The 26,873-nt window shown below is 44.5% G+C and overlaps 1 protein-coding gene across 1 annotated transcript; it reads right to left on the minus strand.

The window, feature by feature from the left end:
• Positions 1 to 22,992: 22,992 nt before the first annotated feature.
• On the minus strand, positions 22,993 to 25,563 carry BTG1 (BTG anti-proliferation factor 1). The gene is made up of 2 exons (XM_080935774.1): positions 25,112 to 25,563; positions 22,993 to 24,307 (listed from the first exon to the last, which is right to left on the minus strand). Exons 1-2 carry the CDS (start codon positions 25,257 to 25,259, stop codon positions 23,940 to 23,942), a joined length of 516 nt encoding a protein of 171 aa, XP_080791900.1. The 5' UTR covers positions 25,260 to 25,563; the 3' UTR covers positions 22,993 to 23,939.
• Positions 25,564 to 26,873: the final 1,310 nt, after the last annotated feature.

The raw sequence follows: 26,873 nt of genomic DNA on the forward strand, positions 1-26,873 counted from the left end.
CCGACCAACCAGATAAGAAAAAAAGATGAGCACATAACAAAAACAAGAGGCAGAAATATCCTGTGGCACTTAGGGGAAAAATATACAAGCTACGATTATCAGCGGAAGAGTCGTTTTACTTGTTTACAGAAACTTCTCTGATGAATGTAACATCTGCCTCACCGAGGGGCTGGAGCACTAGACGCACTACTGGGATTTAAGAAAAAAATAATTCTGCAATAGTTCCCAACACATGTAAAGCTGTCAACAGAGGCTGGATAGTGCCATTACCCTTGCTATTTTTACCAGTTATTATAATCACAGCTTGCATAATTACATGCTCAAAACAGTTCAAACTCCACACTGCATTTAGTTGGTCACAATGTAGCTTAGGAATTATTCTATTTCTAAACCCTGATTTCCTAACAATGTTCATTTGATTATTCAGGAACCATTTATCCTGGGTTCCCACACACACCCAAAAATATATCTCTAATATGACTTTATTTGAGTGTGTGTGTGTGTGGTGTGTGTGTGTATTTCTTTTTAAGATTTGCTATGAGACAGCAAGATGAATTTGTAGGGAAAGGAGAATGGCAAAAGGTAATTGACACCTGCAAGCTGTCCTGTGAACTCCACGATTGTGCTATGGTGTGTGTGTGTGTGTGTGTGTGTGTGTGTGTGTGTGTGTGTGTGTACACATGCGGTCGCCCACACACATTTTTAAAAAGCCTTGTCTCCAAGTTTCAAATATTAAAAATTCCTTCATAAACCACTCACAATTCATCTCTGGTCCTCGCTGGCCTTCCCAAATGCTATTTTTCTCTCTACCTCTCAACCATTTTCCACAGTGGTTCCCAATGCTTCCAGCTTGCCTATCCCATTGTGTTTTTGTTTTGTTTTGGTTTTTGGTTTTTTTTTTTTTTTTTTCCATGAAACTAAAATGAAATGGCGCTTGAACATCCTTCTTTCCACCTGCAAATTCATGTATTAAAGAGACCAAACTTCCAAGTAATCCTGATTAGCCCAGTATCAGTAGTGGGTGAATGGGTATATACACCTGGTATATATAAAGCAAACAATATTTTTTATTAGAAGAGCTCAATGCGCATTGCAGGCTGGCCTTGAACTCACAAGTCTCTTGCTTAAGCCTCCCAGGTACTAAAATTACAGGCAGGCAGCAGTACCATACTTACCCTGGACCAAACAGATGTCTTCTAACTTCTACTCCTTCTCCTCTCCAAAATGAAAAGTTAGGTGCAAAATGCCAGGCCAGAATGACAGTGCCTGGCTTAAAAGCATTTTTACAGGTGCTCTGTTCTGGCACTCTTTTGCAAACTTTTTCAAATATCTGACCTACAGGAATGGTCCAACTCAGTTTTCTTCTAGATTGTTCCCTTTATAAGAGCAAATCAAATAACTATGTATCTCCCAGGTTACTAAGTTCTCCCTACCTTCCTACTTCCATTTCTCTGCAGCACGGAAGGTATACAGTGTGGATCCAACCTTCAAGTTCTCTCTAGTTCGTGTCTCTGAGTTGTTGAGTAGGCTTATGTGGTGGTTTGAATACTCTTGGCTCAGGGAGTGGCACTATTAGGAGGTGTGGCCTTGTTGGAGGAAGTAACTGTGGGGGTGGGTTTTAAGATCCTCATTCTAGCTGCCTGAAAGCCAGTCTTCTCCTAGCAGCGTTCAGATGAAGATGTAGAACTCTCAGCTCCTCCTGCACCATGTCTGCCCAGATGCTGCCATGCTTCCACCCTGATGACAATGTACTGAACCTCTGAACCTGTAGCCAGCCCCAATTAAATGTTGTCTTTATAAGAGTTGCCTTGGTCATGGTGTCTGTTCACAGCAGTAAAACCCTAACTAAGGCAGCTTACAAACATGTTTCTCAATAATGTCATCTTGTGAATTCCTTTTTATTTTTTCTTCTTTTGACTGCGTGATGAGAGACTGGGTTTTCCAGCTGATGGAGCATCAAGATAAACATGAGATTTCATGGAGAATAAGACAAGTCACACGGTAGAAAGTATGTGCGTATACAAAAACTACATATAAGCATTGCTTATATACATACAATGTTATCTTTGTTGTCAAGTTGAATGGGAAGTTAGATATTTAGAATACTGGTAAAGCCCACTTCTGGTTGTGTCTGGGAGGGTGTATCCAGAGAGGACTGGCATGTCCATCATCAATTTGAGTAGAGAAGAACCATCCTCAGTACAGTGGCACATGCCATGGGCTGGAGGCTTGGACAATACGACATGTAAGTGGGAGATGCTGAGGTGAACGTGCAACTCTTCCTGATCCCGTGATACGTTTATGATACAGCCATCACCCACAAACCTCACCACTGATCCCTCTTGGTCTGTGGCTTCTAGCTTTTTAGACTGAGCAGCTACTGGTATCTCCAACTTCCATCTTGCTGACTGTGCAACTACTCAGTTTCTAACTTTGTAAGCTGATCCAATGAATCTCCTTTGATAACTGCATACCCATTTTAGTTTTTCTGTTCCTTTAGAGGACCTTGAGTAATCCTAGTGTGGGATATACATATTCCCATCAATATACAGTATAGATGACTAACAAGTGTGCACATATATGAATCTCACCTTCGTGATGTGCTGGTACCAGGGTGGAGACAGCGCACAGCTAGTTGGGTCGTTCAAAGGACTGAGAACTGAAAAACTGACGGAAAAGATTCAAGTTCAAGTTTGAAAGCCACAGAACAAGGAAAATCAAAGGCAGGTTTGTGCCCCAGCTCAGGTAGCCAGCCGTCTTATCTAAGTTGAGAATGCTCTGGAAGGATGGAACCACATAGACTCTCCTCTCTTAGGAACGTCATCTTTCTTCAACCCGCCGATTTAAATCAAAATCTCTAAGGAAACAACATTCAAAAATAATACTGATACCTGGGCCAATTGAGTCAATAAATTGACCATTACAGATGATAATTCTACTCAATCAGACATAATCAGGAAGAGGAGAAGTCTTAAATAACTGGCAAAAAATTTCTTCATAGTAATTGAAAATATAGATCAAATGTGATTGCGTCTTATCCATGGCACTACGTACTCTGTAGGTTATCACAATTAGTTCACACAATGACCCTGCAAGGTACATACCAACTTGCTGGGTGGGAATCTCCTCTTTTCCAAAGCTGTGACAGATTGAAACATCCCATCCAGCAGGGAGGCTCCTTAGGCCTGAAGAGAAACTCAAAAGAGCTTCAGGAAGTCCCTGAAACCGGTTAGATTCACTTCAGCCCGCCATGCCTTTCCTTTTGAAAGCTGAGAAAAAACTTTGAGACCAGACCAGACCAAACTGCCTGCAAGAAGCCGAATAGGGCCAGGCTGCCTGGAAGAGGATTATACCAAAGCCACTTGGAAAGGACACTCTCCCAGCTGTTGATTTGGCTGCAGCCTGTGCAGTGTGCCCAAGTTTCCCAGCTTTTGTGAGCTGTCACCCACGCTGGGGTAAGCTTTGACGGTGCAGCTGTCTTTGAGTCATTTCTGCTCCTGTAAGTGACCCCTGTAAGGAACAACAATAAAACTCATTGGTTCACCAAGTCAGACTGTGATATCTGATGCGGGTTCCCCATCTGGGCAAGCAGTCCTGTGTGTTGAGCCTCCTGAGGAGAAGTTTTGTAACCCAATACTGTCACAACTTCGTATTTTACTCTGTGCTTCACGAAACACGATGGTGTTGGAAAGGTTGGCTGGATGTTTTCTCTGGGTTTTAAATTAGCACAGCCAAGGGACAGGTTGGGAGAGAGAGACGCTTAGTAAGAAAGGGGAAGTGGTCTGTGCCAGTGGTAACAGGTGAAGAAAACATTAATTTCTGAGAGAGAAAAGCAGAACCTGACATCCTTTGCGCTTCAGTTTAAAGAAGGAAGAACTTCAGTGATGTCGTGAAATAAAGTTTCTCTGGAAAACTCCAGGTTTATGTCTGATTATCGCAAGAACAAAGAATAAGGAGACCATGTGTTTATACACATTGGTGCAGAGGGATGCACCCAGGACTCTGTATGCACTTATTTATTATCTTATTATCTTTGAATGATGACTGATCTTACTTCCGTCACTCAGAAGATTACTCAATCATTCACTATCCAGACTCCTTTGAAAGGCTCCAAACAACCCTCAATGGCTCTGACAGTTATTCCTTCTCCCCTCCCCCATCCCACCCCATCCAATGTCTGCATCATTCACAGGTCGGGTGCACTCTTTCATACATCTGTAGACCTCCCTTGGAGGACCACAGCTTTTGAACTTTGTATGTTTTACACAAGGCCAGACTTACCTGCACATCTCTTTAAATTAAAAATAAGATGCTTTTATTGTTTTTAAGTGTGTGTATGTGTGTGTGTGTGTGTGTGTGTGTGTGTGTGTGTGTAAATGCAAGAAATCCAGCAAAGGCCAGTGGTGTCAGATTCCCCTGGGCTCCAGTTTCAAAGTGGGTGCTGGTAACCAAACCTGGGTGTTTTGCAAGAGAAATGCTCTTAACCACTGAGCCATCCTTCCAGTCGTCTCTTGTCAATCTTAAACTGCGACCAAGTGAAAGGTTCTATTCACTGTCTGCAGTGTTCCTTCGTTTTAGTTCTGATGTCATGTTCTTGTCCCTCCTGGCATCCCTCTGCTATTTTTCTTGTGGAGACTTCCCACCGCACCCCCTTATTTTCTTCCCTCAAAGGCTCACCTAATTCTCAGTATCTTTATTATGACACAATATACTGTCTCCTTATAGTTTGCAATTCTCCTTCCTGCATTAGATTATAAAGTCCGTGTGGCTTAAGTCTCTTTCCAATAGCCTTAAACTCTCACCAGGACTCAGCAGCATCCTGTGTATCTGAAAGGAGAGGACCAGACACTCGCCTAGCAAGGGGAAGAAGATGGATAAGGAGTGAGAACAGCTTGGGCTACAAACCAAGTCAGTCCAGGAGGACAGCCAGAAGAGGGGGAAAAGAGGAGGGGGAGGGGATACATTTTTCCAGATCTTTCCATTCAGGTTCATTGCAGATCCTACATTTTCTACTGAACCCATCACTAGTTGAAGAGCTGTTCTCTTCTTGATCCTTAAAAAGTTACTTGTGCTCATGGTTTTTTGTTTTGTTTTGTTTTGTTTCATACAAGAGAGAAGCTATCAGGAGCTATATTTTCCATTCCTAAAACCAAAATAAAACCAATTTTTTTAAAAAGCCACAGCGAAATGGGAAACAAAACCAAAACAAGCCAGAAAGGATTTTAAGAAACAAAATGGACCCAGTTATACTCTTGTGAATGGAGGACCACTTGGGAGGACCCACACAGTAAATGAGAAGGGATTATGGCTTTAATTCTCAAAGATCCTCTTTGGGCATCAAGCCTCCTGGCCTAGAAAAGTGTGGATGTGTGCATCCTTCTATTACAAGAGAGAACTGTCCTTATTTCCTTCGTTTTCCCTAACACCTGTTCTTACCTCATTCTGTACTTGTAGCAGGAATGGCAGGGCTGCCTCTTTGTAAATGCTGGGGCCCTGCAGGTGTGCAAACGTCTCCTGCAGGAGGACCTAACTGAGGACTGCCTGAGAGAACAAGGATTGGTGATGCCAACACTGCTAGCCAATCAGGAACTGCTGTTTTGAATCGATGCTTTCTTGGCGCCAATGAGGGATAGGTGGAGGGTATTAAAGGAGCTTGCTGCAGTTGGATGAGCTTGCTGCAGCATTTCTTTCCTGCTGGGGAAGCTGTGTTGTTGACTCTGCACCAATTCGCCCCCAACCCCCAAGAGCAGGTAGGGTGGGGCAGAGAGCAGTCCAGGAGACAGGCAACTAGCTGACTTTGTTTCTATCTTGAAGTAATATGATAGAGGAGTTAGATTGGAAAGCCACTGACAAGAAATAAGGGAATCAAGGGCATGAAAAACAGTAGAACCAACAGAAGGTTATGGTTATTTAAACTATGTATTATTACTACTATATGTGCCTGTATGAAGCTGTGTGTGTACGGGTGATGGAGAGGGGGTTTGCTATGCGTGGAGACCAGGAGACAACTTCGTAGCATTGGTTCTCACCTTTCACCAGTAAGCACTTTGTGAGGGTAGAACTCATATTCTGGAGTTTGCACAGAAAGGCCACAAGCATCTTTACCCAGCTCGACATCCCTTCAACCCTAACTATCCAACTATCTGTACTGTTTCGTCTCCTTCCACTTCGGTGATTTACCCCTTACTGTTTCCTGGCTCTTTTGTTTTAGAGAAGATGGTAACAAAGGAATTTGAGTAGGAATTTCAAATTCATCTTCACAAATGAAGCTTCGAGAAATGAAAACACAACAACCAATAACTTAAAATATTTAACAGAGTGTATACTCAACCAGCTAGCTCTCCACCCTGCAGAGTTCAGAAACCTAGCACAGACTGGCAAAATGAGTGCACAACTTGCTGTCTAATTTTTTTTTTTCTCTAAACACATTCTTTTAACAATAGAAAGATTCTGATGATCACTATAGGACAAAAACTTAACTTTTTTTTTTTTTTTCCAGTCAGACAAGTTCTTACAAACCTTCAGCCTTTTTATTCCTCCTCCCAGTGAACTTCCAAAGTTACTGTTCAGGAGAAAGGGCTGTGCCTACACTCAGCAACTGGGCTCTGATTAGGGAAAACACTAAACAAAACATCATTCTCCAGGGCTCCAAATCACCCTGTGTTTATAGCTAGAGTTTACAGTACATGTTCATCTCCTATTTCCTCCACGGAGCTTCCTGAAGAGTCTCAGCACCTGGCCCGGAGAGGGTGCTCTGAGGGCTTTGTGAATGGCTGTTTTACAAGAAGCATCTTTTCACCATTAATCACTCTCTCTCTCAGAGAAAAGCCCTGTGGTCTCCAGGGTAATCAGCTCTCCAGTTCCCCAAGATCTTTGGATTCCTAAGGGAGAAGATGTGAGGGGAGAAAGGAAGAGAAGGATTTTTCCACCATTAAAAGTAGGGGAGGGGGCTGGCCAGCTACTGAAACCAATGAAGTGCCTACTGTGTAAGCCCGAGGACCTGAATTCAGACCCCTCAGAATCCACAGCTTTGGTCCTTGGGGCACGAAAGGCAGAACCCATGAAATCAAGGCAGATGTAAAAGTGGTTCAGTAAGATGCTGCCTCAAAAAGTATCCTGAAGAAGAGAAAGACAACCTGCGAGCTCTACACACACACACACACACCCGAAAGAAAGGCAGAGACATTACCCAGCATACCAGAGGTTACTTGGAGGCCAGCCTGTTCTATGTTGTATGATCCAGCCCAGCCAAACTAGCCTAGCAAAACCTTGTCTTAGGTTGCAGAAGGGGAGGGAAGTAGGGTAGAGATTCAAAATGGAAAACAAAAAGCAAATGTTTAAATCAGAAAACAAGAAAGCAAAGACTGAAAATGAAGAGGTATTTGGGGAGACATCTAGACAGAAAATCATTACTGACTTCAGCACCACAGATAGAAGCACATGAGAACAGTTGGCAGCTTCAGAGGCTTTGTGGTATTGTGTCCTGAGATAGTGTAAAACACACATCCTACACATCCTAGTTCTCATCCTTATCACGCTGCAGGTAGACGTGGAACACTTAGAACCCCAGCACACAGACCACAGAGGCAAGAAGATCAGGAATTCTGGGCCATCCTGGGCTACCCGTTGAGATTCCATCATAAAAGTAGAGCTAGTGAGATGGTTTTTTGGGTCAAGGTATTTGCCTCCTGGCCCAACAACCTGCATCTGATCTCTGGATTCCATGTCGTCGTTGGAGAAGAGAGAACCAACTGTCAGAAGCTGTCCTCCGATCTCCACAAGTGCTCTGTGGCAGCATGCACTTGTGGGCAAGCACTACACACGTGTGTCTGTGTGCGTGTGTTGAGCCACAGTGCGTGTGTGGAGGTCAGATACACACTTTTGAGTTGGTTCTTTTTCCACTGTGGGCCCCAGGGATCGAACTCAGATCATCAGGCTTGGCAGCAGACACCTCAACCTTCGGAACCATCTCCCCAGACCTTACATATTCTTTCCAATGCTATATCTGTTCCTACCCTACCCTCCAGCAAAACACATGTAACCCCTTCTCCCAAACACAGGTGCCTGCATTTTGTTCCCTCGAAATAAATTTCTAGTAAAGCAAAATCTTCATTGAAAATTATAAACATATATGTAGGCAAAGGCCTACACTCCACACACTTAGATAATATCTTCACAAAGGTACTCCGAACCCATGAACTGTGAAATAGCCCACTAAGTAGTTCCATTTCAATTAGCGTTACCATGAGCTTATTGTAGAACACAGTTTTACGCTAGGTTTAAATTTAAAAATAACTCTGCCCAACCACACATTTTAGGCATTTTTCTTTCATTCTACAATGGAGGATTATGTCAGGAAGGAGGAAAAAACAGTGACTCTCACCAAGAAACCAAGACAGGACATTTCCCAGGAAAACAAAGGGCCAAACCACTTCTCATAGCCCGAGGATCCCAGCCAGCATTTTGATCAAGAGAATGAACTTGAGACACGGCGATGCATCCGAGAAATCTACTGGGAGACACGTAACACAGGCTGTGGAAGCAAATATTAGCAGGTTTACCAGGCTGTGATCACCACTGGTATCTGTGGGGCTAGGGTTCAGATTAGCATGGTTATTTTTCTTGCGTTGCCAAATTTAACACTGAGGAATTTTGGTTGTTCGCCTATTATCATTAGGCAAACACACATACTGGTGTTGAAGAGAACTTTTGGATAATTGCACGGCATTTACGAGAATAGATTTTGGGATTTGAGCATATACTCAAGTGTGTGTGTGTGTGTGTGTGTGTGTGTGTGTGTGTGTGTGTATGTGTGTGTGTGTGTGTTGGGGATTTGAGCATATACTCAAATACCTGTGTGTGTATGTGTGTGTGTGTGCGTGTTGAACAGCAGTGCACATGTTGAGATCAGATGCACACTTTTGAGTTGGTTCTCTAATCCACGCTCCCAGATAAATACAGGTCTCCTGTCGACTTCAGTAAATGTTGATGTAGGTAAAATGTCTGGTTCTGCATGTAATCTAAGTACTTTGAGTACTGGTTTTTAGTTTATCTTCCTCCCATCCTTTCTTGCTTTCTCTCATCCTCTAAACTCTATCTCATTTTTAGTTAAATGGCCCCAATTATCTGTTAATATCTATGTCTTAGAGGGATTCTTTTGATGTGGATCCAGAGGGGAGGGGAGGTTGCAAGGAACTGGGAGGAGTAGGGGGAGGGGAAACCATAATCAGAAAACAGAAAAAGAAACCATAATCAGAATACATTTTTTAAAAAACAAAACAAAACAAAAATAAGAGGGATCCTTTTGTAAGACCCAGAAAATATTTCTCCCTCTATTTCAGGCTTGCTCACTCTCACAGAGGTAGGGAGACTCATGACAGAAGTTTAATCTCCACATCAACACAGCAAAAAGCACACAGGCTATTCCCATGTAGTCAAAGGAAGACCACCTAGACAGAAGGAATCCAGCCAGTGTGGATAGAAACAAGGAATCTCACTTCAGGACGGAAGTCACGGTGAAATCTAATTTAGAAAATCCCAAGTGAATGAATCGGGAAAATACTTTAAAACCTTCACACCAAAGCTGGTTATTCCTGCCGGAAGTTGCAGCTCTTGGGAAACAGCCCGAGGTGGTTTGGTGCAAGCCTTTAATCCCAGAAGTCCAGAGGCAGAAGCGGGAAGAGCTCTGTAAATTGGAGGCCAGGTCAGTTTGCAAATGAGTTTTTTCAGGATAACTAGGGGTAAGCAGAAAGACCCTCTTCTCAAACAAATGAACAACAGCTAAACTAGGCTGGGAGCATAGGTCAGATGCTAGATGCTTGCCCTGAGTTATCCCCTAACTAGCAGTGTTGCATGTGATTGCAATCCCAGCACTTGGTGGGGTAGGGACAGGATCATCAGAAGTTCAAGCATGTCCTTGGTTTCTCAGTTAATCCAAGGCCAGCCTGGGATACATGAGACCCTGTTTTGAAAACAACACTGGCGGCTGGAGAGAGATGGCTAAGTGACAGAGGATGTCTGCTGCTCTTCTAGAGGACCCAAGTCCAGATGCCACACCCACCTGGCAACTTACGGACTAACTTCCTGTAACTTCAGCTCCAGGGGAGCAAACTGCCTCTTCTGTTCCAGTCAGGGACACACGGGACACTTGGATACACATAAAATCTTTTTTAAAAATCAAAATAAAAAATTCTAACCATGAAAGACAAACAAACAAAAACAAAAACAAAAAATAAACGACACACACATATAAAAATCTTCACATTGGAAACTGTAACTCAATAGGCCAGAGGATCCTGCCGGTTAACTTAAGAAGGTGTTTTATGGCGAGATGGCTCTGAGTGTAAAGATACCTGATAACCTGACTTTGGTCTTTGGAACCTATAGAAGGTAGAAAAAAGCTCCACACATTTACCTTTTGACTTGCATACTTTCGGTGGTGTGTGCACTTAAGCCCACACTCGTGGTCACACACACAGCCAATAATAAACAAAAGAGAAGCCAAGTGCTCGAGAACGCAGGCACGCACGCACGCGCGCACACACACACACACACACACACACACACACAAACACAGCCACTAATAAACAAAAGGGAAGCCAAGTGTTCCAAGATTATTTATTTACTGTATGACGGAAGCAATGCACCCTTATTCTTATCTCTTGTACAAAGGCCAAGGTCTCGAGATGATAACAAGGGCTTTTACAGGATTCTCTGATGCTCTGAGAGCAGGCTTCTTGGGATAACTGAATTTTCAAGTTACCGAAACACCATTTTTGTTTTCTATCCTTGCTTGTACCATTATCCAGAGCGGTAAATCTCATTTCATATTTATTGCAGATGTGGAACTTAAAGGAATCAGAATTAAAGTTTACATCATCTTATCAGGCTGTCTGGTTTGATTTGCAATTTTCTCTAAAGTGGAAAGGAAGGCTTGTGGGGGGAGGAGGGGGATTACGGCTAAGGCTTCCCAGTAATCAAAGATGTGCTGACTCCTGCAGAACCCAAGGACCAGGGGGCATAGCCGCCATAAAGCAGGCAAGCTGACACTACCACACAGGCAGTCCAGGTGTGGGGTCACATACGGTATTTGGGGAGAGGTGAGCCCGGAAAGAGGACAGAATTCACTTAATTACTTGAACAGAATATTCTTTTCCCAGATTATCTCCAATGCCTTTCCTTTGGTCGCCAAGCTTTCCGCTCAAATGTGACCTTCTCAAGGTCATGCCTGACTATTTTACTTAAAATAGCAACCTGCTGCCGCCCTTACCCCAGCAACAAGGCCCTATGCTCTTCAATGTGTGGACCACACACAGACCTGCACAACTCTGTGAATCCTTGTCAGAACTTATTCCTTAAGGCCCTTGCTTCCAGATACCACACACATTTTGCTCCATTCTTCACAAAGGGCATTATTATTATTATTATTATTATTATTATTATTATTATTATTATTACTATTACTATTATTATTATCATTATCATTATCATTATTATCTTTAAAGGACAAAAAGAAGAAACTGCTGTGCTCTTGATACATATTTTAAAATGTACCATCTTTTAATCTACTTTTAGCATCTTCTAAAGATTCAGTCTAAGTAGTAATCCCCTTGACATTAAAAATGTCCTATTGAGTAAGATCAGACATAAGAAATGCAAGTCCTAGGTAGGAGTGATGGCTCATGGGTGTTGGGGGGACAACGTGCTGGTAAAGCTTGAGGACCTGAATTTGATCCCCCAGAACCAGTATTAAAAAGTTAGATGTGGTGCTCCAAAGAACCCCTTAGAGGAGACAACTGTTGGGGGTTCAAGGGCTACTAAACAAAAAGGTGTCCTGCCTCAAAATGGGAAAGGGGGGCCTATTCCTGTAAATTGTCCTCTGACCTCCACATGCACACAGTGGCATATTCATGCCCATACACCGCCCCCCTCCCCCCACAAAATTAAAAATAAAAATTATTGTGGCACATACCAGTAATCTCAGCACCAAGCCCAAGCGGGAGCTAGTTCAAGGCCACCCTGGACTATAACCAGCCCTTATCTGAGAAGAACCGAGGGGAGGGAAAGCAAGCATTGCTTGAGGAAGTGATAAGGTCTAGCTGGCCTGGAGGTGGGGTGGGGTGTTAAATAATTCTGTCCAAGTGACCATAATGGGAACTACCTTGCCTTACCTGTCTGTGACTCAGGTCATGGAGAAACACAGCCATCCATACTTAGCACATTCACACGGCAGTCAGCAGCTGGGTGGAGGCAGAGATGTAAAACAAAGACCGATGCTATCTGTGGTACCAGCAACTTGGAGGTGAAGAGTCTTTAGTAAGAAAAAAGGGAAATTGCAGATGGTGGGGCTGTGGGGTGTGGAGATGCTCAGAGAGTAAGGGAACTTGCCACCAAGCCTGACAACCTGAGTTAAATTCCCAGAACCCACAAGGTATAGAAGGAGAGAACCAATTCCTGTAGGTTATCCACTGACACACACACACACTTGCATCAGCACAAACACATACATCCAGTATTTTTTAAAAATCACTCTCAAAAAAAACCAAAAACAAACAAACAAAAACCAAAGCAAGCAAGCAAACAAAAACCCAACAACAATCAAAAGGGGGCTGGAGAGGTGGTTTAGTGATTAAGAGCATAGACCGCTCTTCCCGAGGACCTGAGTTTGATTCCCAGCACCCACATCAGGAGGACCACATGGTCTTGTAGCTCAAGGGCATCTACAACCTCTGGCACAGGCACTGGGGTGCACAGGCCCAGACACATAATTGAAAAATAATAAAATAGATATTTAAAAAAGACCAGGGAAAAGAGAAGGAAGAATTAAAAAAGCTGTCTGTACTACTGCTATCAACCTGTAGCCAAAACAGGGGATTCCCCAGGAGGACTCAGGTGGTTTTATTTACATTTTATGCAAATGAATGTTTTGCCTGTTATGTATATCCGCATCACGTGTGTGTGTGTGTGTGTGTGTGTGTGTGTGTGTGTGTGTGTGTGTGTGTGTATGTGTGTGTGTGTGTGTGTGTGTGTGTGTGTGTGTCTGTGTGTGTCTGTGTGTGTCTCCTCAGGAGGCCAAATCTTTTAGAACTGGATGGAGTTCCCGCTGTGAGCTGTCCTGTGGCTGCCAGGAACCAAACCCAGGTCTTCTGTAAGAGCAGCAGATGCCCTTGACTACAGAGCCATCCCTCTGACCCAGCGTCTCACCAGTGAAATCCATCCTGGACCAGTCTTCCATCTGCACCGACTTGCCAGTCTTTCTAAAATGGAGAGCTTCAGGAGGCATGGGGCTGGGGAGGACACCAGTACTGTAAATATTCACATTATCACACTGAGAAAGACACGTTTGTAATGCACACTCTCCAACATGGCAGGCCACTCTCACTGTGGCAGGACAGACTGTTCACCCTGTTAAGGGAAGATCTGCTTCTAGTGCAGGCTCCAACTGAGCCAAGAGCTTTCCAATCATCGGGGAGCTGTGGCCTCCCCCTGCCCCTCAATAGATTCCACTCTTACCAAGAACTTTTTGGGACCAGTGTGTATCCCACTCAAGAATCTTTAGACAGTATACCACACAACCCTAGCATTGAGTCAGTTTCACAACGGTCACTTGAGTCAGTATTCTGACGGCTCTAGCAACTAGTGGTGAGAATTTTGACACGAGAGGAAATCCTCAAGGCTAAGACTACCCACACAGGCTGGATACTTTTGCCTCACTATAGTTACAAAGCAACCAGAGAAAACAAAGGCTTAAAGGTGTGTGTGTTTGGGGAGGAGGGCAGCTGTATGGAGATACCCCAGCACAGTTCAGCATACATGTAGTATGGTAGTACAAGGTCCTCTTCCACTGTGCCATAAGGCCAGCCTGGGCTGTATGAAATCATGTCTACAAAAACAAAATTAAAACTAGCACAACAGAAGAGAAGTGTGTGGAGAGGTACTATATAAATTTGGCATCATCACAATCTTTTTGGGGTTGACCAAGACTCAGGTTTTAGCCTACTAATAGAGAAGCAATCATTAGTAAGCCTGTGAGTCAGAGAATGGTTTGAGTCATAGCCTAAGATGGCTTTTGGAGGGCTGAAACAGAACAAACCTGGGAGGGGAAAGCCGCAGGAGTCGCCACGAAATCATGACTAGTTGGAAGCCAAGGGTTTCTTCTGGCGACAACTTATTTCATGTTTGGGGTAGCCACTGCCACACATTTCAGAAGCAAAAATAAAGTTAAGACAAGGAGAAGTAAAACTCCTCCTCTCCATTTGAGGCTTGACTCTACAACAAGCTCCATGACCAACCGTTACATATCCCAGAGGGAATTTTCTGGAGGAGCAGATCCATCTTTGATCAGGGTATCGGTGATGTGAGTGTGTAAAACTTCCTGAGATCTATGAATTTTCTGTATAGAGTGTCCCATACTTTAGAAGTTATATACTTAGCCCATGAGAGTCACTAAAAATTGTGATAAAGAGGCTGAATGAAGTACAGCAATTCATAGCTGATGGCTTCTGGGGTGTGTGTTTGAGAGATATGTGGGTAAGGACTCAGTTATCTTTAAGGGGCTGGTCACTGGGAGTTTCACCATGTTCCAATGAGTGTATGGGCACACTTGGACTCGACATACATATATCACAACATATATATTTACATATATTTATATATATCACAATATATTTATATATATAATACAACACACACATACATATAAAAGAAAACAATGTTAGTTTTGTGTGTTTGGGACTTAGTGTGTGTGTATACACATACATACATGAGATATATATATATACACATACACACATATGTATGTATGTATATATATCTATATTTAGATATAGATATAGATACATACTTTCTTTTGAAGGGAGGGTTTACGGGTGGGAGAGTAGAGACCTGGGAGAAATGGGAAGTGTGATTCGGTGCATTATATGAAATTCCCAACTAAGTAATAAAAAGAATATGTTGGATGGTTATCTTAAGTTTTGAGTGTTTTTTTTTTCCTGAACCTTGCAGAAGAGCCAGGTTCAGGTCCCAGAGCCCAGTGTGGCAGATCACAGCCATCTGTAACTCCAGTTCCAAGGAGTCTGCATCAGGCATCCGAGCTGTGCTGTTTCCTAAGGACTGTGATGCTAAAATGACTGACAGATCTAGTCGTTAAAGCTGAGAGCCATCTTTCCACGCTACACCTTTAAACTGTAGGTCAGCCATTACCTGCACCAGGATAATCAGACCATCTCACTGACCCACACAAGCCCACCAACAAGATGCTGCCATCCCTTAAAAGTTAATTCTGTGGACACAGCCTACAAAAGGCAAGTGGCCATAGGTCCTGGCCAAAGCTGGTAGTCCTTCATTATTTAACAGCACCCTTTCCCTCTCAAGAGTCACGGCTAGGTTAATAAATCTATCAATCTAATGGTATGATCACTTTAGCTATGCACTGGGCCTGGCTCCTTTAATTTCTCTCCACCCATTTCCCCTCCTATTTGCCTTCCAGCAGTTTCTATGGGTTCTCTGTTGTTTGCCTTCTCCCAGACAAGCATGTCTTATTTTTCAGACTTCAGGTCCCAAGTCCCTCCTCTGGGAAATTTGGAGCAGTCTCACCACCCCGCCCCGAGAGCTTTTCTTTAGTGTGCCACAGCTCAGGTATGGATTCTGCAAAGAGCCAGGCCTCTCTCTCCTCTTCTCCCTGCCCACTCAGTCATAGCATTCTGTCTTTTGTTCTGTTGAGACAGGGTCTCTCTGTTAGGTGACTCTAGCTGTCCTGGAAGTCACTCTGTAGCCCAGGCTGGCCGTGAATTCACATAAATCCCCCTACCTCTGCCTCCCAAAGGCTGGGAAAAAAGGCATGTGCCACCACTGTCCAGCCCTAATAGTATTTCAAAGGACAACTTTTAACATCACCGGCCAGCTCACTGGTTCTATTTACTTCATAGTCTCCTACCTGCATTTTATCCATGATAGGACATAAACCCTGAACCATATAGGGGATTTAAGAAGCAACAGTGACTACCGAAATAGCTCAGCAGGTACAGGCATCTGCCACCCAAGCCTCAACTCCCCAAAGTTCTCTGGCCTCTACATGTCTGCTACAAACAGACCCAGCACACTTACACAAGTAAAAATTTGAAAGCTTAAAAATAAAGGCACGAGTTACATCATTTTTCTTCTTAAAGTCAGAGACAACGAACGCTCTAAAAGGGCAAAGAAGGAGCCTCTTGTCTTTAAATCTTAGTGTCCTCTTAAGAATGGGGCCCACAGTCAGGTGGGCCAATGCCTTCAGTACCTTTAATCCCAGCACTCAGGAGGCTGAGGGAGGTCTGGTCTATAAAGTGAGGTCAAGGGAAACCAGCACTCCACACTGAGGTCTCAAAAACTCAAAGAGTGAACTCAAGGACAGGTGGGGCAACTATGAGCCCCTATCTCAAAACAACAACAAAAACGAGTAAAAAGCGGAAACTCAATGGTTGAGTACTTACCTGCCTACTGAGTACTTACAAGGTTTTCTCAGGTTTTATTTAGGCAGGTGGGGAGGGAGGCTCCCCCCCCCCCCCACGGCAGAATAAATGATCACAAGCTTAGCTGGCTGAGTATGTGCTCTACGCCTGCACATGCGCCGTTCTGGCACAAAAGGGCAGCAGCACACACTCCTCAGTGAGGCCATCTTGACTTAGCAGGAGAGACTGCAATCTAGTCCAAAAGAGCCCACAGTCAGTGACTCATTCATGACTGACCACAGGACATTAGTGACACTACTGGTGACTCAAGTGAAGAAACTCAACCCCAAGCAGCTCAACGGAACAAAAGGCTGCTTTTCTTTGCAGCCAGGGAAGCACCCGGACCACTTGAGGTTAAGAGACTGAGAGCCAGTGTTTGGCCGGCCCAGAGGACTGCAAATGGGTGGAAAAAGTCCATGTCCTCCCCCACACAGCCAGGGCCACTGAGGATCAAGCCATAGAATGGACGGAAACTGTTTCCACAGGGATTACACTGTTACACGCTCCAGGTAAAATGACTCCATCTCTCAATTCAACCTGCATCCACTTTAGCCGGAGGATCTGCAAGGCTCCCCACCTTAACTCCAAGAATGAGCGTTGAGCCACGATAAGAATCTAGCTCAGAAAATGCTGTGGGACAAAGATTAAGGCCCAGGCTATCTGGAGGTCCCGTCTTCCAAATCAAGGAGGGACTCATTGTCTCCCTCCGATTTAAAGACACAAGTACAGTCCTTACAGGTCCTGTCTAAAGTGGACTTTAAGCTCTAAGCATTGGCTGGTCCGTGAAGGCACATGACTTTGAGCCCAGCAGAGGCAGGTAGATCTCTGAGTTCAAGGCCAGTCTGGTCTACAGAGTGAGTTTTAAGACAGCCAAGTGTACAGAGAGACACCCTGTCTCAAAAGAGGAGGAAGAGCGGAAGAAGAAACAAAGGAAGGAAGGAAATGAAAAGATAGAAAGTGATTCTAAGCAAAATCCTGCTATGACCAAACGTTTGAGGGGAAACTGAAATTTGCTATGTTTAACAGGCATATGTGATCAAGTACTCAGGGCTGGAGCGATGGCTCAGCGGTTAAGAGCATCTGCTCTTCCAGAGGTCCAGAGTTCAATTCCCAGCAACCCCACGGTGGCTCACAACCATCTGTAATGGGATCCAACGCCCTCTTCTGATGTGTCTTCTGAAGACAGCTACAGTGACTCATATATGTAAATATTTAAAAAAAAAAGATAAAGTATTCAAACTCCAAATATCTACCTTACAATGTCCTGTTATGTGGTTTCCCTTGTTTTTATTTGGTCTGGACACCAAACATGCTCATTTACCTATACAAAATGACTAAGAGAGGTTAAGGGACTGCTCAAAGTCCCAAAGAGCCTGACACAGGTCAAGGACCAATATTCACATCTTTTTCACCAACGGCCAACTGTATAAGAAGGAAAGAGACCTCACAGTAAACAGTTTTATCTCCTGGGTGTCCCATGTCGCGACTGAAAACGTCCAGAGATGGCCAACCTAGCAACGAGAAGTTCTATCACACAGCCCAACCCAAGCGTGGGGGAGGCAAGCCAATCGCTCAAGGCAACATCCTGATGGCTTGAGCTTCTTTCCAAGATCATCAGGAAGGCCTGGGTTCAAATGACATACAAGCTGTTTACCAGCTCTTCGGCACTGGGGCAAATTACTTTCCCCTACTTTCGTACCCAGAAAATTGAATGTAAGAAGTCCAGTTGGTGAAAGCAAAAGGCAGAATGTACCGATCATCTCAAGGCTCACAAGGGCAATTTTGAGGAGTGCAGATTTCATTTAGCATATTGACCTGAGGGTACAAAATTATCACCAATGAAAGCTATGAGATAAATCCAGTCCCGTTCATGGTGTGACTGTCGTGTCTAAACCAATTCATGCTTATGTCCATTTATGGAATCCTCTCAAATACCATCATCTTTCCAAAAATGGAGGGATGGCTTCAATGGAAAGAGAAAAGGTAAAGACTTCTGGCTGTCATGTGCCTGCTACGAACAATGAAACACGGCCCTTGACTTCATTAAGTCAGCCTGACAACATTACAAAGTCCCGACAGCCTTTGCACACGGCCAAGGAATACCGAGAGACAGACAGACTTTGAATTGGCAGTAACAAATCTGGGGATGTGTTGACTGAAAAATGAGTTAATTTTGTGTAAGCAATGATGAAGGTGAGCTAAAACTATGTGAGGTGATGCTCACTGCACTGTTCCAACAGCTCGTCCTGAATGACTTAACGCTTAAAGGACAAAGGTCATAGTTTTCAATCACACTTAGGACAGGAAATGTCCCCCTTCTTTGCTAAGAACCTAGAAAAAATAAGCTGATCATGGGCTCATCCATAAAATGCTTAGTTTATGCTTACAAAGACTATGACATAGATTTGGTTTCTGTGGTTTTGAAACACAAAGTCTTGCTGTCTAGTTGTAGCTGACCTGGAACCGGCCTATGTAAGTCAGACTGGCCTCAACTCCTGAGATCTGCCTGCCTCTTCCTCCAGTGCTGGGATTGTACATTCACACTACCATGCCCAGGCCTATCACCTTTGCAATACACATGCAAACTGCAAAAATATTCTCAAAACTGACGTACGTTATGAGATGACCATCTAAAGACTCACTAAAGACAAATGTAACCGCGGTGTCTCCTGTCCATGTTAATCTGATATAATGTCTCCAAACTCAGGAACCCAGCTAACTCAAGTATTCCTTCCTGCCCAGTGGTCCTCATTCTGACATTGTAGGTCTGGTCTATGACGAATCATCCTTGAACTACCAAGAATAGGGTCACGAAAGGCCTCCACTGTCTAAGCATGGAAGAAAGGAGAATGTCATTGGGTTCTGATAAAGCTTTAAAAAGCATCTTTTCAAAATCCCAAAGAGGTAGTTTTGTTTTGTTTTGTTTTTTTAATGCCCTTAAGTGTAGGCTTATGTATGTTTCTTGTCTACACATCCCTCAATGGTGGCTTCCATATAAAGACCCAATAACCTACCACAGTTGAGAGTCTGCTACCACTTTGGGAATTATACTCCCTATAGCTTGCCAGACTCTGCCAAGACTGCTGTGCACACTTTAAGACTCACGTCTGACCCCAGCAAGTGAACAGTCACTAACCCTTAACATGCTAAGTTCCCCCAGCTTCAACCTTAGATGATTCAAGCAACTTCTCAGCCATCGGTATTCCCTGTGAGCACACAAGTTCCCAAAGGAACTCTGTCTTCAGTACTATAGGATGTAGCAGGAAGGCTCATGGGTGTCAGAAATTGAAGCTCGAAATGAGTATCTACCAAGACGGGTCGGAGGCATTCAAAGAGGAAAAATGAATACAATTCTATGATGTCAGTCTCTTTAAACTCCTGTTTGACAACCTAAGCACTGAATTAGAAGCTGGTTTAAAGCTGCAGTCAGAACACTGGTGTTAATACTTTACAAGTGATGCTCACTGGTCCCTTGAGACTTACCCTGGAGCAGCTCAAAAACAAACGAACACCTTAGCAATGCCTTTTATAAACCTATGTATAAACTAAAGACACAACCAGAAATTACAATGATACACATTTCTCTGACTTACCCAAGTCTGCAATCCTGGCAGAAAGCCTGTGATGCTGCTCGGTCCAATTTGTAACACACTTGGCACTCACTTTACCCTTAATAATGTTTTAATTCAGGTACGTTCCGAATGAAGAAATAAACTAGGTAGACTGACAGGGTTCACAGGTAAAATTTAACTCTCGAACTGGAGCTGCCATCTGGGCTCTGCATGCTCCCCGGCAGGTTACTGAAGCATTGCAATTTCCGGAGATGATGCTTTCTAAAGCTACTGGCAAATTCTCTCCACTTACCAAGCTTACCAAAAGCACCATCATCCAAGATCGAAAAGGACGGGGAAAGTGTCTTTAAACTTTCACATGCAAAATGTAACCTGCTAAATTTGTAAAGAGGAAGAAGCCTCAAAAATCATTAATTCATGACCAGGGAAGAGTCCAGCAGCTTGGGTCTTTAGTTCTAAGGTTGAGGGGGATCCAGAAACCTTTAATCAGTAAACATGGGCATCAGGACTCACTCCCTTCCTTGGAATGTGAAGCTCAAATCCCGTTAATGCTTAAACCCCAAATTACTAGGCAGGTATGGCAGGCGGTACGTTCGCTTAATTCCAGTGTTTGGGAGGAAGAGACAGGTAGATCTCTGAGTTCCAAGCTACCATGGTGGATATACTGAGCTCCAAGCCAGTCAAGTATACTCGGTTGAGATCCTTTCTCAAAAGCAAAATTGCTTGCCAAAGTGTGAGTTATGGTGTCACAAAGAAACCTCATATGCAACTCTAACAGAAAGCCACTTCCGGCAGAAAGGCCTGCAACTACAGAAATATCTCAAAGGTAAAGATGACATAAGGGATAGTCACATCCTGTATTGAATAGGGTAACTTTTCCTATAATCCACATTAAGCCAGGCTTCATGGTGCCTACAACTCCTCATAGGTGGAGACAGGAGAGTCAGGAATTCGAGCTAAGCAGAAGTAGCAAGTTCAAGGCCAGCCTTGAGCTGCAAGACATCCTGTCTCAAAACAAATCATTCACACGTCAAGGCTCCTGGTAGGATCACCAAGCAAGACCCAACTTACATGTGGGAGGAGAAAGAAAAAATTAAACTTGTAAAATAACATTCCTCAAACTTACTGTTATGACATCTTAAAAGTCATCTTTTACAAATTTTTCTTAATTTGGGCTGTGTAACCCTTTTAGATTACACCGCTCTTGAATTAAAAAAAAAAAAAACTGGTAATAAATGTACACACATGTACACACAGCAGCAGACACTCAAGTTTTTTGTTTTGTTTTGTAAAATAGCTTAGCCAGAAGCAGTTAGCAGGAACTTCCCAAGTAGCTGCTGTGCTGCAGACACAGGCTCACCTCAGTTGTCTGGGGAATGGAGGTTAGAGTCACAGGAAACAGCTGGATGCTAGGTCTGAGACATTTGCATGCCTCAAGGGCCAGAGGCCACCTGAACTCTAAAACAGTTTGAATGGGCTCTTACTTCCTTCAAGTAGCAAAGTCTGATAGAAAAGTCAAAGACGTTTCTCTGTTTCATTTATGAAGACATTTAAGGCCCTCAGGATAGACCTGAACCGTGTGCAGAGTCCGGTGTTCAAAGCCTATGTTCCCAGTTAAGCAGCCTCCAAGTTCCCAAATGATATACAAATTGACCAGCAGTAGAGTGAGACCTGCTTTAAACCACCCTGTAATACAGTGTTCAAATTCAAGTTTGAAATGAGGGACCTTTGAGAGAAAGGGCTAGATAAAATAAGTTATGAAAAAAAAAGTCACGGTGACACCCATTATTTTGTAGAAACAAAGAATCTGAACTCCTAGTTTGGAGATATGCCATACATCTTTGATGCCTGAGTTCTGGAGGCTAAGGCAGGAAGGAAGATCTAGAGTGGGGGGCCAGCCTGGGCTACATATAGAACAAGAGACCATCTCAGAAAACAATGAGAAACAAAATCCAAACTCCTCCAAATATATGAACACCATCTGCAGTCTTAAATGCCTGGCATGTTTAGTGTTTAGTGATAGATTTCTGGACGGTTAGCAAAATTATCAGAAACACTTACTGCAAATTAAAAAAAAAAAAACCTCAAATTTGTTTGGAACTTCTGACTTAGAGCAATCACTGCCTTTAAGCAATTTAAATTGCATTAATTCCCAGTGTTAACATGTTTACACATACTGCCCCTCCCCCAATCCAGTTCATTTAACTGTAAAGCAGAACTCAAATTTCTGCTTTCAATTTCCACCAGTATATCATCTCCTTTATCTTCCACAATCCCCAAACTAGCAGCAAGTCTCTGACCCTAGTTACACATTACTAAACCTCCCCTGCAGCGTTCACTGGCTCCCCGGCTCTGGAAATCAGGACCAGCACTTCAGCTTTTGAGAAAAGAAGTTCATCAACATACCTGTTGTTGAATTCCAGCTTAAGGGATTTTTTTTTTTTTAATGTAACTCTTGCAAGATGAAAACCAGAAAGCTGCAGATGGCTCTGCTGTGATACGCCTGTTCTTTAAAGCTAGAGGTCACCTGCCCCAGGATTTTCTAAAGGAACAAATCCATGGGGCAAAATAACTGTCTCTCAAAGGAGGGCCAGAGAGGATCGGATCTGTCTTCACTTCCTGGGGAAGCAGTGACTGGGATCCTTTGGGCATCGTCCATTTTAGAAGATGTTACCTCTGTCTTTATCCTCACGGGATCATTAGCTTGTCAATGTGTCCATGCTTAACTTGAGTTTAAAAAAAAAAAAAAAAAACACACCAAAAACCTTACTCCAGAACCTTCTGATGCCTCACTGAACACTCGGCACCTTCATTCCTTTCCCAATGTGCTTTGTGTGACACTGCGCAAGTTGACATTCCCACAGTTTACAAATCTAAGACCTCTGAGAAAAATATTTTGTAGCTGAACCTCTGTAATCATGACAAGAGATTGATTAAAATGCCAAGATAAGAAACAATTTATTATAGAGAGAAGAAAAATTTCTCATCCAAAATATAGAAATCTGTACAACTTTGCCACAATCAATATACATGAACTGTACAAATTTACACCAGTTCATAATTTACCAAATAAAAGATGACTAACAAAGTTCACAAAATAGATGGTGGTTTGTGGAAAAGACTCTTACCCAATTGAGTACAAGGAAAGTTACAAACCAGACCTCCACTTTCTAAAAATAAGAAGTTTACTCACTCAGTCTTAGAAAACTACAAGCTAGCAAATGTGCAGGGCTGGCTGGTGCTAACAACCACAGTTGAGACAGTGTCTTTTTTAAGGGTCTTTTAAAAGCCTGTTGCCATGGCAGATTCTGGTCACTTGCTACTCTCAAAGCCAAAAACACAAGGTCTGACCATTTCCCCCAGGTCATGCTTACTAAATTTGTCTTTATGTACATTTATACATTTAAGTGCTAGGTAAAAGTCTCCGTGTAACATTTCCAGTACTACCATGCTTAAAACATTGAGCTTTCCTATTGAGCTGCCAAAAGAGTTACTGATAACTTTCAAGTGTAATAGTGCGAATTCCCCTGCAAGATTGGCTGCCAACGAGGTTCTTTGAAATACGGAATTTCCTTACAGGGACTGGTGTGACAAATTGGGTATAAGGTCTGGGAGAAACTGAAACCACCCTGCGACTTCACTCCCTAGCAAATAAAGTGATCCTTTACTTGGATTCACAGGCTACTTAAATCACTGAAAGGTACTGTCCAAACTATGGCACTGTCACTTAAAAAAAAATTATTACCACTCTATCTTGTGCCAGATCTTCACAGCTGTGACATGGTTTAAATTCCATAATCCATCCCCAAGAGGAGCCCACCCAAAGCAAAAAATCAAATTTATCCATCCATTATAAGATGATCCATCCATAGACTATATCTTAACCTGATACAGTCATCATATTGTAGTTTTTGGAAGGGCTTGTTCTGCCCAAGAGAAGTTCCTCCTTACAGCTGATTCTGCTGTCTACCATTTGCACGTTGGTGCTGTTTTGAGTGCTACCTCCTGCTGGTGAGGCTTCATACAGCACACAGATGGAGCCATCCTCTCCGATCCTGTAGGACACTTCGTAGGGGTCAACCCAGAGTGTGAGTTCACTCGGGAGAAGCCTGAACAACTCTTGACTGCTCAGTCCAATCCGCTGGGCTGCCTGTCCAATCAGAGGATCCATCTTATGGTTGATGCGAATACAACGGTAACCCGATCCCTTGCACGGCTTTTCTGGGAACCAGTGGTGTTTGTAATGCTCTGTGGTAGAAAAAGAACAGAGAAACAATGCTTAGAACGGTAGTAACCACAGCCGTACTGTACAGTAAGTACTTCCCTCCTCCTGATGGCTTCTTGGAGGAGTAAAAATGAAAAACGCTAACTTTTAAAAATGTCCGGGACCGAATTCGCTGTTGTGAGACAGAATGGAGAAAGCGCGGACAGTGTGGCAAACACAGTATGGGTATTGACTGGTTGAGCCGCCAAAACAGGAATCCCGCTCGCAGCCCCGATGGCCAACTAGCTGGATGACACAGGCGACCGGGCGGGAACCCGTTTACTTTTGGCCACCCCAAAGGGGTCGCATACAATAGACTTTATGGCTTTGGTGGGGGGTTGGGAGCGAGACAACGCCACTATGGTCAGTTAACCCCAAAGGGAAGAAAACCAAGAAGAAACCCTAAACCAAGATCTGGGCTGGGTTGTAATTGTACTGGTGACAAATCCGATGATTAATGGGCAAAAGGCACAGGAGGTGCGGAGACCTGGCACGTCCGTCCAGGGCTGGCTCATAGGAACCGAGGCAATAAACCACCCCGGGGCTTAGCCGCAGACCCTCGAAACGGTCGCGGCGACCTGGCACAGAGGACCGACCGGACTCCGGGCCCTGGGTCTTTTGTCCCCCGCTACCCGCCGGTAGCCGTCGGGGCGCAGCCCCGCGTCGCCCCGCTTCGGATCCTTTGTTGTGCGTGTCGCGGCGCCCCGCCGCCCAGCCCCCCCCCCCCCAGCCACGACCGGGACGCGCCCGTTAGTGGCGACCCGCGACGGGTCCCGCGACCCGCTCACCTGCCAGCAGCTCCTGCAGGCTCTGGCTGAAAGTCTGCAGCTGTCGCTCGCTCGTGAGCCCCTTGGTGCGGAGGAACTTGGAAATGAAGGACACCGCGGCGGCGATCTCGCCTATCATGGTGGCGGCCCGGGTGTAGAAGGGATGCATGGGGGCGGCGGCCGGGGGTGGCCCGGGGCGGCCGGGGCTCGGCCCCGACGGCGGAACGGCCACCCCGGGCTCCCGCCCAGACCCGACGGCCGAGAGGAAGCGAGGGCGCGAGGCGCGGACGGCTACTGGTTCTAGAGGGTTTTTTTTCTTTCCTTTAGAGTAAAAAAGTTATTTTCAAGCCAGGAGGCGGCAGGAGAGACAGAGAGAGACGAGCGATGGCGGCCTGGTCACATCGCTCGGACCTCCCCAGCCGCCTCCGCCTCCAGCTCGGTAGCCTCAGAGGATCCCAAGAGTTGCATTTCCAGCTCCGAGGGGCGAAGAGCTGCCGCCGTCGTGCAGCTCATTTTATAGTGCTGCGGAGAGGAAGTGGCGTACCCTGAGCGTGAAGGCGGACGCTAGCCAATCCGGAGATCGCACCATTGTGACGCAGGCAGATTCGGAGGCAGAGGGGGCGGGAGAAGGGCCGACAGGGGGCGTGCCCAGAGGCCGGGAGGAGAGGGAGGAGCTGACGTAATCTGCTTGTAAACAAATAAACCCCCGAGTGGCAGCCTGAGACACAGGAGCCGCGGAGGGCGGAGGAAGAGGCGGAGGAAGAGGCGGAGGAGGCGCGTGTGAAAGCTCCGCCCCCTAGCTAGCTCCGCCTCCGGCTCTGGCCAGCAGGGACTCTGCAGTCCGGGACCCAGCTCCTGGTTCGGAATTCTAGACTAACTCACGGTGGTGTGGCCTGAGCCGCAGGACCGGGGTTCGGCCTCCGTAGCCCCAGCTCCTGTCCCGTGCGTACCCCATGTTTATATCTGACTCCAGTTCCAGACAGCTTGGCTGGCAGAGCTCTGGAGGGAGGAGCCTGCGGTGGCGGAGTCTGGGGCTCCAGTGTTTATGGGGAATGGAAGGACCCGCTCCCAGGAGCTATCCAGGGGTTAATCCGAGCCATTGCCCTAGAGGGCTGCAGACACCCAGGAACCCATGGCTCAGGGAAAGGCGGAAATGTGTTTGTCAAAGTTTAATTGTCAAACAGGTAGTAAGGCCGTTGTGGATGCTATTTCAGAAGAAGATATAACCGAATCTGTTAAGAACAAAACAAGGAAGTCGGGCTTTGAAAATAACGTGTATTTTAAGCATACTTATTTATTATACACACCAAATCTGTTTTATTTTTATTTTTTCTAGTTTGAGTAATGTCCGAACTTTAGAGCCGTGCTGCTATTAACACAAACAAAAGATAAAACTTTAGGCTTGTTGAGAATGTTAAGCATAGAAACATTTACTGGCAAAGACGTTTGGAAGCAGCCTGGAAAGAAGGAAAGCATGAGCCTGCTAAAACTATTAGGCCCAAAATAGGGTTAGCCCAACTCTATTAAAGCAGGAGGGGGGAGAGGAAAAAAATAAAGTCCTGGCAGGAAGAAGAAAGCAAACAAGAGGCAGAAGTTGAACTCTACCAGAGGGAAATAAATATTTAGAGTTTTGTTGGTCATCGGGATACACACCACTTTAAAAAGCATATGGAGCTAGCCAGTGGAGAGGAGAAGCAAGAGAATGATTGGTTATTGAGCTTGATTTGAAAAGGTGACTTGTATGGTATTTCTTATTAATATACAATACGTAGTAGCCACACAT

This window comes from Micromys minutus (assembly GCF_963924665.1).
Source record: "Micromys minutus genome assembly, chromosome: 22".
In the NCBI taxonomy this organism is placed as follows: Eukaryota; Metazoa; Chordata; class Mammalia; order Rodentia; family Muridae; genus Micromys; species Micromys minutus.

What these genes read in the sequence shown, in the direction of transcription:
- BTG1 (XM_080935774.1), bottom strand. Translation starts at nt 25,259, where the DNA reads ATGCATCCCTTCTACACCCGGGCCGCCACCATGATAGGCGAGATCGCC. An exon ending in CCTGCAGGAGCTGCTGGCAG is followed by an intron (nt 24,308 to 25,111) that starts GTGAGCGGGTCG and finishes TTTCTACCACAG; the next exon opens with AGCATTACAAACACCACTGG.